Source organism: Gasterosteus aculeatus, chromosome 2 (genome assembly GCF_964276395.1).
Source record: "Gasterosteus aculeatus chromosome 2, fGasAcu3.hap1.1, whole genome shotgun sequence".
In the NCBI taxonomy this organism is placed as follows: domain Eukaryota; kingdom Metazoa; phylum Chordata; class Actinopteri; order Perciformes; family Gasterosteidae; genus Gasterosteus; species Gasterosteus aculeatus.
In genome coordinates this window covers 11,192,006-11,204,130 of record NC_135689.1, presented here as the reverse complement: position 1 = coordinate 11,204,130, position 12,125 = coordinate 11,192,006, and the positions used below count along the sequence as shown (strand labels likewise).

The window sequence follows — 12,125 nt, the reverse complement described above, 5'->3', positions numbered from 1 at the left end:
CCCGTGAGAGAGAGAGAGAGAGAGAGAGAAGATTAGCGATAAGCAAAATATTGCTCTTAAAATACAGCCGATGATAGGGAAAATAATAGCCGGCCTAAAAATAGCTGTACAAGTCTGGGATGAGGAAGTGCAGGCTTCCAATAACAGCACATGGTTTACTAACAACTTGGCTCTCTTCAAAAGTAAACACAGGGATTTAAGGCTAAACAGCCATGGCAGACGGCCAAGAGATATATATTAGGAATCCATTAGCAGTGTTAAGTGTTCATCTGTGTGGCATGCTAGCCCCTTGGCTTTTAAGGGCCGTTTCACTCTAGATTGGGTTGAGCTTAGTTCACCCTACCGCAGCGCCGAGGAGAGGAAGGTGACCGTCTCTTTGCCGAAAGGTCGCCATGCGTCACACATGCCGACCGTCTCGGTGCTCCACAAACCCGCTTGCGGGTACACGGTTAAAACAGCCTGAACATGTATGGGGCTTGTGATTAACAAACAAGTTCACAATGAGTGAACAATCAATGTCCTACTGTGAAATGCACACCACTGTGAACAACACCTGCCTCTATTGTCAAGGTCATCATGGACGCGCTTTTACCCCCTCGGCCTCTTTGACATTCACCTGACCAGCTCATTAGACGGAGGCGATCATTCCGAGGCTTTTGTGCTGTCAGTGTGGACGGTTTAGCATTTGATGTCTCACAACATTTTCAGTAAATGACGTCAGATATATTAATAAGACCCGGGTCTCGCCATGTCATTCCACACAGTCGGGGTTAATTCAAAGGAGGTTATACTCTATCTCTTCAACAGTATGGTGAAAGCTTAGAAAGCCCATTGTGTCTGTGTCCTAATGTGTCACGCTCCCTCCTCAGACAAAAAAAACCCTTCCTTTTAACTGTACTGTTTGCTTTTTTTGGGATGAAATATCATAAGCAGTGTCATGTTGTAAAAGAAGAGCAATAGCTGCTTCACTCAACATTCAAGTCTAACTGTGGGACGGATGTACACGAAAGGCCAGAACACTGAGACGCAAACAGTAGCAGTTCAGCTAGTAGTTTTCAAACCATGCGTTAAGACTCACCACCCTTTGCTTATATTTCTATGGACGGCTGCTTCTGTTTCAGGCTCCACAAACATGTCACATGTGACTTCTGCTGAAGATGCCCGGCAGGCGGATGTGTAGCAGGCGTGACTTTAGTGTCAGCTCACGTAAGCCAGAGCTTGGGTTTGAACATTTGACTGTTTAAACGACAACCTGCTGTTCTCGTCCCTGTATTGATCTGTATGCCTTGTGGTGAAAGTCAATATTGTGTATGGTTGAGAAGTTGGACGGGCGGTGGTTAACGTATCGAAGTGAACGTTACCGCAGATGCTTAAACAACTGCACAATGAACTTTACTCTTGTATGTTTTTATTGGAGCTCCGGCATCTGGCCCACAGTCACATACATACACACACACACACGCACACACACACTATCTTATTTAATGTAGCTTTATATGTAGCTTCACCAGCAGCTACTTTGCCTTTTTGGAGTTATTACCTCTTGCATCGTTGGCCTTGGTAATGTTGTGCATTGTACTTTAAAGAAGATGGAGGCAATCGCATCTGAAATGGAAATTCATGCATGTTAAGCTGGCGGTCGCACACTGCGAGGCCTGGGCTCACTCGCACAGTTTAAATAAGTAAGAGCAGCCAACAGACTGGTTGATTTGTTATGCTAATTAGCCAAACATTGTGCTGTAACACAGCTGTGTCTGTGAGGGTGTGAGCAGGCAGGAAGTGAGGGGTTAGTGAGGCCACAGCTGGGAGGAGAGTTTTGTGACCACTCCCTCCTCCCTCGGCCCGTCCAGGCAAACTGACCCCGGACCACTGAGCAGCCTAAACTTCCACAGACAAACAGAGCCGGGTGTACTCGTCAGCACTGTATCTAGTCCTGTGTACTTACATCTTTACATAGAGAGGCCGTCTTCAGCCTCTTATGGGCTCAGATACAGCGTCCAAAGAAAAGGGGAAGAATTCATGTCCGGCCAGATGCATATTGTCCTTGTTGGATCGGTTAAACTCAAGCCGGTCGAGAGGATATTGAAGGTCGGGATGTTGAACTCGAAGAATAAATCTCTTTTGGTTTTCAAAATTTGTTCTTCAAAAAAAAAACAAATTGCAGGGGTTTTGATTTGTTGGTTGCAGTTTGTTAAAAAGCAGTAACTCCAGGATTGCTGGGAGGTACACTTGCTCATGTTGGGACGACGTTTATGTGCATGTATTCATTCGGAGATCAGTTTTTCTGACAAATATGCGGCCTGGGTCCAGCTCTATTTAGCCTCACAGAATATACTTCAGCGCTTACTTCGTCTCCTCACTGGTCGCCTGAGACCAATTTTGGTTTGGCCCGAGCCATGACAAAACACGAAAACCTCTTATTCCAGATGGCAGCGAACCAAGAAGGCAAAGACAAGCTTCCCCTCTCCTATGCAACGTTTATCTTTATAAGGAATGGCTTCGTTCGCATGTCAGTTATTACATATTACAGTAACCCATGATTAGATCCTAGAGTAGTGGAACAAAGTCTCATAGCATTGTCTATTTTTACCTTTCTGCTTCCACATGTTATCTTTTTTGGCCTCGGATCAGCAGTGTGTGACTGGGCTCCGACGTTCATCTCTGTAGCACATTTTAAAAGCTCCAGATGCCTATCAAAGGCCTTGTGATGGAGAGCAGCCCCCATGTCAACAGCAGTCCGGCTCCCCAGAGCCGCTCGTTTGACTCATGGGATGTCGCCCTGCGGCCTTTTAAAGTTTAAACTTCGGCTTTAGTGGAGCTAAGGGTTGGTGGGATATGTGAACCTGGTCTCTGTTGCAGGCCCTTTCAAATAGGCCGGGGTGATAGAGGGAGACAGTTGTGGCAGACGTTTGTCCTGTGGATGAATGGACCTCGGTGTGAAAACTTGACTTGTATACATGCGCATTCCAGCGTTGCTTGCGCTTGAGGGAATTGTCCAGAGGGATATTAATAAAGACAGAATGGATTTTCTGCGTGTTTGCCAAGGAAAAATCGTTTCCATCCCCTTCCTTCATTTGTTTTTTAACATCTTATCCATCTGCTTTCTTTATAAAGCACCTTGCCGGGAGCCGCACCTTATAAGCCAATGTTTGGACTCCTTTTAACTTCACCGCCAAGAGGTTCCTGCTTAAGTAGATGTAGAGCGAGCCTCGTCTCTGAGAGCCAAAAGTCTGCAGGGAGAACGGTCAGGAGACATCAATGGAAGAAATGTTTAAGTCCAGCTCAGTGGTTATGAAGACAGTAGTGGTGTGCGAATGAAGAGAAGCTTCTACTTCTCCCTCTCCAACACATTACTGTTTGGAGAGGGAAGTGTCAGAGCTGACTTTAGACTGTGTCGGATTTGCAGGCCTGGGTGATATGAGTGTAGCAACAGACACAACAAGCTTCAGGATCAAAGAGTTGCACACACACACACACACACTCACACACACACAATGTTAATTCAAAGGCCTCTGTGAATGCTTCCAACTCAAATCTCCAGACCGTGTGGTGACTAAGCACAACTCGGCAGTAACAAAAGCATTGTTCATCATGTTTCCACACACTAGTTTAACTTATTCCAAGCTGCTATATTGAGCTATTCGAGATGTGAATAGTCATTGAATTGTTGTTCAGGTTAACCGCGCCTCGGACCTGATGATATTATGGGGGCTTGATGCTGCTCGTGCTTTGGCGTCACATTTGCAAATAAGTGCATTCATGCTATCACTGCACTATTTCTTATATTCTACATTAACACATAAAATCCTGAGTGTTGGACCTCCAAAGCTGCACTCGAGCCCACGGTACTTTCTTTTCTTCAATCTATCAAAATCCACTTGACAGGGATGCCTTTACTTGGATTGGAACACACGGGAAGCTGAATTGTCTGAGTGTAAATTGAGTGCAAGGCTATGAAGCGTGGTGCTGGGAACTGCTGGTGGCCCTCTATCTCAGACGGGACATTTAACTAAGTTATCCGGCTCACTCTGTTCAGAGGGTTAATACGATCAGGGCCCTTCGAGACTGGAGTGTCAGGTCGCCATTGGTGTGTTCTAAAATGACCACGCAGGCCTTATCAGGAAGCTCCGGCCTGTCAATGTTTAATCATTGAGTGGCGGCGCGGCACAAATTCAATGTTGCACTTAAAGACCAATTGCTCAGCTCTGTCATATAGAGATCAGGAGCGTATTTTCTGGTGGTGTCTCACGCCTCTCGACATCTTTTGACCTGAATCTTTGAGAGTTGACTGACGGTTGGAATCAATTCTCTGTCACGCTGCATCGAGGAGGTCAGAAAAAGGTGCTTCTCGGTTTCTCCCATAAAGCCGATGCAGCTACATCCCTCAGCAACAAAAAGGGAGGATGAATTTTGGATGCTCTGTTGTTAGTTCTTGATAATGTTATTACTCCCAGCCGGCATCAGCTACACCCAGGATTGGTATTTCACGCAATACATCAAAAGCTTTTGCTTTTGCACCTGCAAACGCTCAGTGTGGTGATGTTTGCTTACAGTCGTGCTTCTTATCTAGTTTGACCGTGTGCTTTTTCTGATGGAATAGGAAGCTACCAACGACTCTCTCTCCAAATAAACAGTGGAATTTGCCTGCCGCTGTCCCGTGGAAGCGGTGTTGTGTTTCAAGAGCACGTTGTTAAATAGTCTCTGTGTTGTTGTGACAACAGAGGGCGAGTTCTCGTGTATACAGTGTAAACCTCAGCGCGAAGCCTGCCGTTAATCTAAAAACGTTGTTTCTGTCCATCTTTGCTTCAGTCAACGCAGAGATGCTAGAAGTTAGTAGCTCATGCTCATTTTGAAAGGCCAATGACACATGCACGAAAATATGCAGTGTATGCAAACTGATAATCATCATCATATCTGCAGTTCTCCATCTCTCCTCTCTTTCTCATGAACACGACTACAGACACCCACACAAACACTGTCTGGTTTGGCAACATACCAGCCGTGGCTCACAAGTGCTGGTACTGATGATGACGTTTTCCTCATCCTCCAGTTTAGGGGTGATGTTTATTATTAAGACTGATTAAAATTCTGCCTTTATGTGTGTGCTCTGCTGCATGTCCTTTTCTCATTATTGACGATATCATCTTCAGAGGAAGCGCTGGTCACAGGTCAAGTGACTTTCCCAGGCTGGAGTGTGTTTCTGAACATAGAGAGGATGTGCGTGTGCGCGTGTCTGTACGTGCGCATATCGCTGCGTATTTCTGTGCGCATGTCCTGGTGTCCAGTCTCGGCTGTGGACTATTGGAAGGACAAATCATTAACAGATAAACACAGACACACAGAAAGCTGCTGCAACAAAACAGATGGAGGTTTTTAAGGTTGACGGCCCCACAAAGCCAACTTTATACTAAATCTGCCTTTTTAGGCCCTCATTGTTCAACATAACCTGCTGCCCTGCACACACACATTTCTTTACGTTATTGGCTGCTTCTGTTTCTTCAATTAGCTTTCTAAATTTATCAAATTCAAATACAATAAAAAGTCTCTATTACACAGCTTCATGTTTTTTTTATGCCTTTCAAAAAAGTCATATGAAAAAAATCAGCTTGGTTTTTTCCTCTTTGAATGGAACACATGTACACAAACTTAAAGAAAATAACAGCTGTCTGCTCCAGTGGAAACTGGATTGACAAATGTCACGTGTCCCTAGTCATGCATCACATTGAACCCTCTGGGTTTCCTATCTGCCGTTCAGCTCTTCATGTGCGCTGAATGTCCTCTTGCAGAGAAACTGGGGCCACCCACATCTTTTCTAACCTGATCACATCTAATGGCCCCTCAGACGTTTGAGGCATTCTTCCTTCCTTGCAGTAAATCCTCTGACAGACTGTTATCAACTTTGCTTATTGACCTCACCCAGGTCGAGCAGAGTTCACTGTTCTCCTGTGACGTGACATGCGCGTGCATTTCATGGCCTCTGTCGTGTTCTGTGTGTGTTATCAGATCAGTGCCAATGTGGTGATCTTCATGTGCACCAACATGATCGGGATCTGCACCCACTACCCTGCTGAGGTGTCGCAGAGACAGGCCTTCCAGGAGACAAGAGGATACATCCAGGCCAGACTGCACCTGCAGAGGGAAAACCAACAGCAGGTACACAAACACAAAGATGCGTGTGCAAGTAAATGAGTGTGGGGGGGGCACTTACCTGTGTCCTGGGGGAAAACACATGCGCGAAACAAAACAGCGACAAATGTGACTCCATTTTCCAGTCCAATTTTCTTCTGTCTTTTTTCGTTATAACAATATGCTCAAAAGTGTAACACGTATCTACACTCCTCACTGTTTAACTCACACGTTCCCACGCAGATGCCAACAAGGCAATGGTGACTCACAGAGCATTCTTAACAGTAGAAACGGAGGGAAATGAATGGGCTCTCATTCTTTCTTTAATTTCTCTCTGTGTGTCTTTTCTCTCTCTCTCTCTCTCTCTTTCTCTCTCTCTCTCAGGAGCGCCTACTGCTGTCCGTTCTGCCAAGGCACGTTGCCATGGAGATGAAGGCTGATATCAATGCCAAGAAGGAGGATATGATGTTCCACAAGATCTACATCCAGAAACACGACAATGTCAGGTAAATACAAACACACATACATGCAAGTGCGTTAACACACACTCGGGGAGATGTCACAGAGCTCCTCTCTGACATCCACTGGCTTCGACCTCACTATGCTGATGTGTCAGTTACAGAATCACTCCAACAGCTATTTCCCTGACAGCATGTATTATGCATGTTGTCGTTTATCGACACTGGCAGCACCGGCTGCAGTAACGACATTGACTTAGGTACACTGCTGTGCTTTCTATAGCAAATGACAGGAGGCGGACCTCATGTTTGCCGGCCCCCTGTCTCAGCACCGTGCCACTGGATTCCCCCTCCCTAGTGGGAATAACTCAATACTAAACAGGTGATTGAAACTCTCCATCTATTAGCCCTGCGATGATCCCAGCTGCTGCTGTTCATGTTGTGGTGGGGATGGGAGCAGGGGACAATGGAAAGAGGTTGTATTAGTCATCTCCTGTTGGAGGTTACTCAAATAGATGCAGGTGATGCACTTAATGGAACAATCCATTATTATATATCAGTTTAAAACCTGCTGCCTTGATTCCAAAATAATTTACAGCTCATTTTTGTAAAAGCTTCAACACCAGACAACAACAATGATGTTTGTCCAAACCTGTTTCTTTACATCACTAATGCTTTCCTGTGATTGGTATATATGTTATGGTCAGTCCATTTGCCTTCCAATCGTTGTTATTACGTTAAGCAGGTTTATTAAGGGTGTGACTTCACATGCCATTTTAAAATACCCATAAGTATGAGAGCCAGAGCTGAACAAATGTCCGCCACTGTCCCTCCGCTGCTCACATGGCAGCAGGACAGAGAGGAGGGAGGGACGCTGCAGACCCCGCTAACTAACTCCACACCGTATTGATTAATCTCATTCTCCGTCTCCTTTGTCTTCCCTTTTCCACCCCGTGTGTTTGTGTGACCCTCTACCACTCCCTCTCCACCGGCCTCCACCACCTCCCTTGCAGCATACTGTTTGCAGACATCGAGGGCTTCACCAGCCTGGCGTCTCAGTGCACGGCCCAGGAGCTGGTCATGACGCTGAACGAGCTGTTCGCCCGCTTTGACAAGCTGGCTTCGGTGAGCGCCGACAACCCGCCGCCGCCGCCGCTCTCTCGGCAGTACTTTGAGCCACAGCTTACACAACCGTACACTCTGATGCATTTCGCTGTTAGTATGACGAAGCCGTCGTGATGTACTAGAAGGGAGAGGGGGGGGCGTGGGCATCAAAGAGCCGTCTGAACGATGTATAGAAAGCTTTATGTTTGGTATGCGCATGCTGCATATTAGCTGTAATGGAAGGGCTAATTCCCTTTGGGTGTTTCTTTGCTGCACAGGAGAACCACTGTCTGCGTATTAAAATCCTGGGGGACTGTTACTACTGTGTGTCCGGGCTGCCTGAGCCCCGTGCCGACCATGCCCACTGCTGCGTGGAGATGGGAGTAGACATGATTGAGGCCATCTCGTGAGTCAAACCAACACTGATGCACATCCTCAAGACGACCACGCACACACGCCTACACACACACACACACACACACCCATGTTGTAATACTCCAGTGAAGGTCAGGCTGAGATTTAATGCTTTGTTTATGTCACGTGGGAGAACAGAAGAGACGCTGAGAATCCCGAAGGTGACACTATTTCTTTTTACAATGGTGTGCGTGTGTGTGTGTGTGTGTGTGTGTGTGTGTGTGTGTTACTCTGCAGCCTGGTGAGAGAGGTGACGGGCGTTAATGTGAACATGCGGGTGGGCATCCACAGCGGGCGCGTTCACTGTGGGGTGCTGGGCCTACGCAAGTGGCAGTTTGACGTCTGGTCCAATGACGTGACGCTTGCCAACCAAATGGAGGCCGGGGGGAAGGCAGGGTAAGTCCCTCCTACGTCACATGCTACTGCACTGACATATCCTCCCATAGCCTGTTTTATCTCTTACACTTGTGTGTGTGTGTGTGTGTGTGTGTGTGTGTGTGTGTGTGTTTGTGTGTGTGTGTGTGTGTGTGTGTGTGTGTGTGTGTGTGTGTGTGTGTGGGTCTGTGTGTGTGTGTCTGTGTGGGTATAGGCGGATCCACATCACAAAAGCCACACTACAGTATCTGAACGGGGACTATGAGGTGGAACCAGGATCTGGAGGAGAGAGGAATGCTTACGTGAAGGAGAACAACATTGAAACCTTCTTGGTTATGGGCTGCAGCCAGAAGAGGGTTAGAAGGACACACATACACACAAACACACACACACAGACGTCCTTGAATACCTGCTTGACGGGCTCGGAACCTCACACCAGTGCCACATTTGACACAAACAATATAATGACTTTTCACCCAGCATAGAAATCCTTGGTTGGCAAAGCCTTTACTCTGGCGGGGTTTCTTCACTTCCAGAAAGACGAGAAAGCCTTGATGGCCAAGATGCAGCGGGCACGTGCTAATTCTGCAGAGGGATTGATGCCACGCTGGGTGCCTGACAGATCCTCCAGAACCAAGGAGTCCAAAGTGTTCAGGCAGATGGTGAGATAAACTCCAGATACACTAAGGAGCCGTTAGCTAAGCACATGGAACATGCTCTTCTTATATCTGATCTATATCTGATTTTCTGTCACTGTCAGAAGTAGAGTCATAAATATCCTTTCTAACAATCTCATCATTATGTTAACTGTTGCATTTTACTCTTTACAACTTTACATCAATATACTTCATACAAACTCCATTTTCTCATAGAATCTCGGAAAACAGTAAAACGGTGAACATGGTTAACATTATACCAGTTTAGCATTTGCATGTTAGCAATATTATCGTTAGTAGGAAGGGAGACCCTCTATCGACTGAATGCATTTCATCACAATAAGACTCAATGGGCTTTGCATCTGAAAGTAGCCTCACACTTGTGGCTGTAGGGTGCAAATGCTCAATAAATATGAATGTGAGTGCCTAAAGGTGATGCATGTGTACTGAACTATATACATAGTAAAAAACAAAGGAGACAATAGAAATGTGCGAAGGAGTATAGATCTGTTCCCGTCAAACCAACAGGAGTTACAACAGGGCTCAGAGGGGTTCTCAGTGCATCGTATACTACTGAACCTGATGATGCTGCAGATTTTTCTCATTCTCACTATCTTTCATATTCTCCCCCTCTTTATACTTAAAATCTCATTTCCTTTACTCTCTTACACTTCCCCCCCTCTCCGTCTCCCCTTGTCCTCCTCTTCTCACAGATTCTGAGCCCTGGGGGCAAAGAGGGTGTAATTTGAAGCCTCCGAGCATTAATTAAAACATCAGTCTGGCTCTCAGGGATTAGCTGTGCAGATGTCTCAGTTTCTCTGTCTATTTTTCTCTCGTACTGTGGCTACACGTTTATCTATGTCTTTACTGCACTTACTCTGGTCTTTAGTCACTTTTTCCCTCTGTGTTTTTGTTTTTTTCTCAGGGCATCGATGAAGCGTCCAGCAAAGACCAGTGAGTGTTTTGGCTCTAGTTATTGTTATTAGGGCGGCTATCGCTGTTAGCAGTTGACTGGCAGAGTGTCACTGTAAACGTTCTAACTTTAGATCCCACTGTTGGTTTTATGCAGTCAGATCCAAACCGGCACTAATACCATATTAGCTCTGAGTCATCCTGCCTGTCACAGTCATAAGCACAAACACACACAGTGACCTATTATTCCGTCTGCCTCAAAGCCGCTGCGCTCAGGAAGCCCTGAACCCCGAGGACGAGGTGGACGAGTTTCTCGGTCGGGCCATAGACGCGCGCAGCATCGACCAGCTGAGGAAGGATCACGTCAAGAAGTTCCTCCTCACCTTTCAGACCCCAGACCTCGAGAAAAAGGTTCCTATCTGATCAGAGTTGGTTAGAATTTCACAAAAATTGCAAAATCAAAATCAGCTGAACTCCTCTGTAATAATTGAGCTGCGTGGAAACGTATTTCTCAATGATTTTCTGTTTGCAGTACTCAAAAAAGGTTGACGATCGTTTTGGGGGATATGTGGCCTGCACTCTCCTTGTTTTCTGTTGCATTTGTTTCATTCAGCTGATCATCTTCCCAAAGTAAGTAGCTCTTTCTATAAGTTGCCTTTCCCGTCTATTCTACATTGTGGGCAGGGAATGCGCTCTTGATTAGTTCACGAGGAGTTAATAAGAGTTTGACATCGTAATGAGCTGGCTTTCTTCTCTTCCGCAGAACAACACTTATGCTCGGCCTCTACATCAGCATCTTCATCGTCCTCACCAACATCCTCTTCATCTGTGCCATCTACTCCTGCATCAAAGTGAGAGAAAAAAGGCCGTCTCTCAAGCAGACGTCATTATCATATATCTTCAGCCAGCTTCACCAATGGTATTGACTCTTGTCTGGCCTTCTCCTTGTTGTTTGCATTCAAGCTCTTCCCAGCTGCCCTGCAGACTATGACCAAGAAAATCGTCCAGTCCCGTGCAAATAGCACACTGGTGGGCGTCTTCACCATCCTCCTCCTCTTCATTTCCTCCTTTGCTAACATGGTAGGGACCTTTAGCTCTTCCTTCCGTCAGTTTTATGTGATTTAACTGTTGTGACTTGTTGTTTCACGTTGTCCCCACAACGACGTCAGGGAAGCGGCTCCCAATCTGCCTCATTTGTTTGCTCCTAGCTGGAATTTTTAAAATTAGACTAGTTTGCCTAAAGGCGGTTGCTATGATTAGTCACTTTGACAGATGGGGGAGAAATGAGTCTTATTTTTAACCATTTTTCACGTTCACCAACATTTAGCATAGGGTTTGTGTAAGCTGGGGTCAAAACCAGTTTCATGGTAGCAAAACTGTTTACCGTTTGTCAATATAAAGATTAATATCAAATATTATGCAGAAATAATTTTGAAGCTAACTTGAAATCATTTGATATTGTATGTCAAAACATTTAAAATGACCAGAATTTACAAATATTTCTGTGATGGACACTGTCTGATTGCTCGTGAATCTTGAGCTGTTAATGGCAATGCCAATATAATTTGAAGGTTACAAAATACTTTTTGGCATTATTTTTATTTACGTTTATTCATCATAGAGCACTGATTGCCATCGTTTAAATGTAGTGTCCAAAAATAAAAAATCTAACCAAAATTCAACATTTCAACAAACAACAAAGTTGATGTTTATTTCCATGGCCCTTATGAACCCAGTACCAGTGTCTAATTTCATTCAATTTGGACAAAATAAAATATTGAAATGTTTTAGAATTCTGTATTACATTTGTGTGTGTGTGTGTGTGTGTGTGTTGCTGTTTCACTCTAACTGGCTACCAGTTAAATGACAGACTATGTTGTTCTTTCCTGCCAGTTTACCTGCAGCAGAGAGAATCTCAAGGACTGTGTGGCCAACGAGCTGAACACATCGGAAACCTTCTGCCTGCTGCACAACCTGTCCAAGACAGCAGAGGATGCTTTGATGCTGTGCTCGAGCCAGGCCATGCCCTGCCATTTCCCCGAGGTCAGTCCCATAACATTTTGAGCGCAAGTGTGTGTGT

General features: G+C 45.5%; 1 protein-coding gene across 1 annotated transcript in view; it reads left to right on the top strand.

Moving 5' to 3' along the window:
* The window catches only part of LOC120829083 (adenylate cyclase type 6), a 38,463-nt gene that overhangs the window by 21,271 nt on the left and 5,067 nt on the right, over nucleotides 1–12,125 (top strand). Inside the window, exons 4-16 of the mRNA XM_040192896.2 lie at nucleotides 6,004–6,153; nucleotides 6,511–6,632; nucleotides 7,598–7,709; nucleotides 7,967–8,094; nucleotides 8,340–8,498; nucleotides 8,692–8,833; nucleotides 9,014–9,139; nucleotides 10,059–10,087; nucleotides 10,309–10,456; nucleotides 10,578–10,675; nucleotides 10,809–10,896; nucleotides 11,009–11,125; nucleotides 11,939–12,088. Of these exons, the coding sequence (XP_040048830.2) occupies nucleotides 6,004–6,153; nucleotides 6,511–6,632; nucleotides 7,598–7,709; nucleotides 7,967–8,094; nucleotides 8,340–8,498; nucleotides 8,692–8,833; nucleotides 9,014–9,139; nucleotides 10,059–10,087; nucleotides 10,309–10,456; nucleotides 10,578–10,675; nucleotides 10,809–10,896; nucleotides 11,009–11,125; nucleotides 11,939–12,088 (1,569 nt within the window). The remainder of the gene's footprint in view (nucleotides 1–6,003; nucleotides 6,154–6,510; nucleotides 6,633–7,597; nucleotides 7,710–7,966; nucleotides 8,095–8,339; nucleotides 8,499–8,691; nucleotides 8,834–9,013; nucleotides 9,140–10,058; nucleotides 10,088–10,308; nucleotides 10,457–10,577; nucleotides 10,676–10,808; nucleotides 10,897–11,008; nucleotides 11,126–11,938; nucleotides 12,089–12,125) is intronic.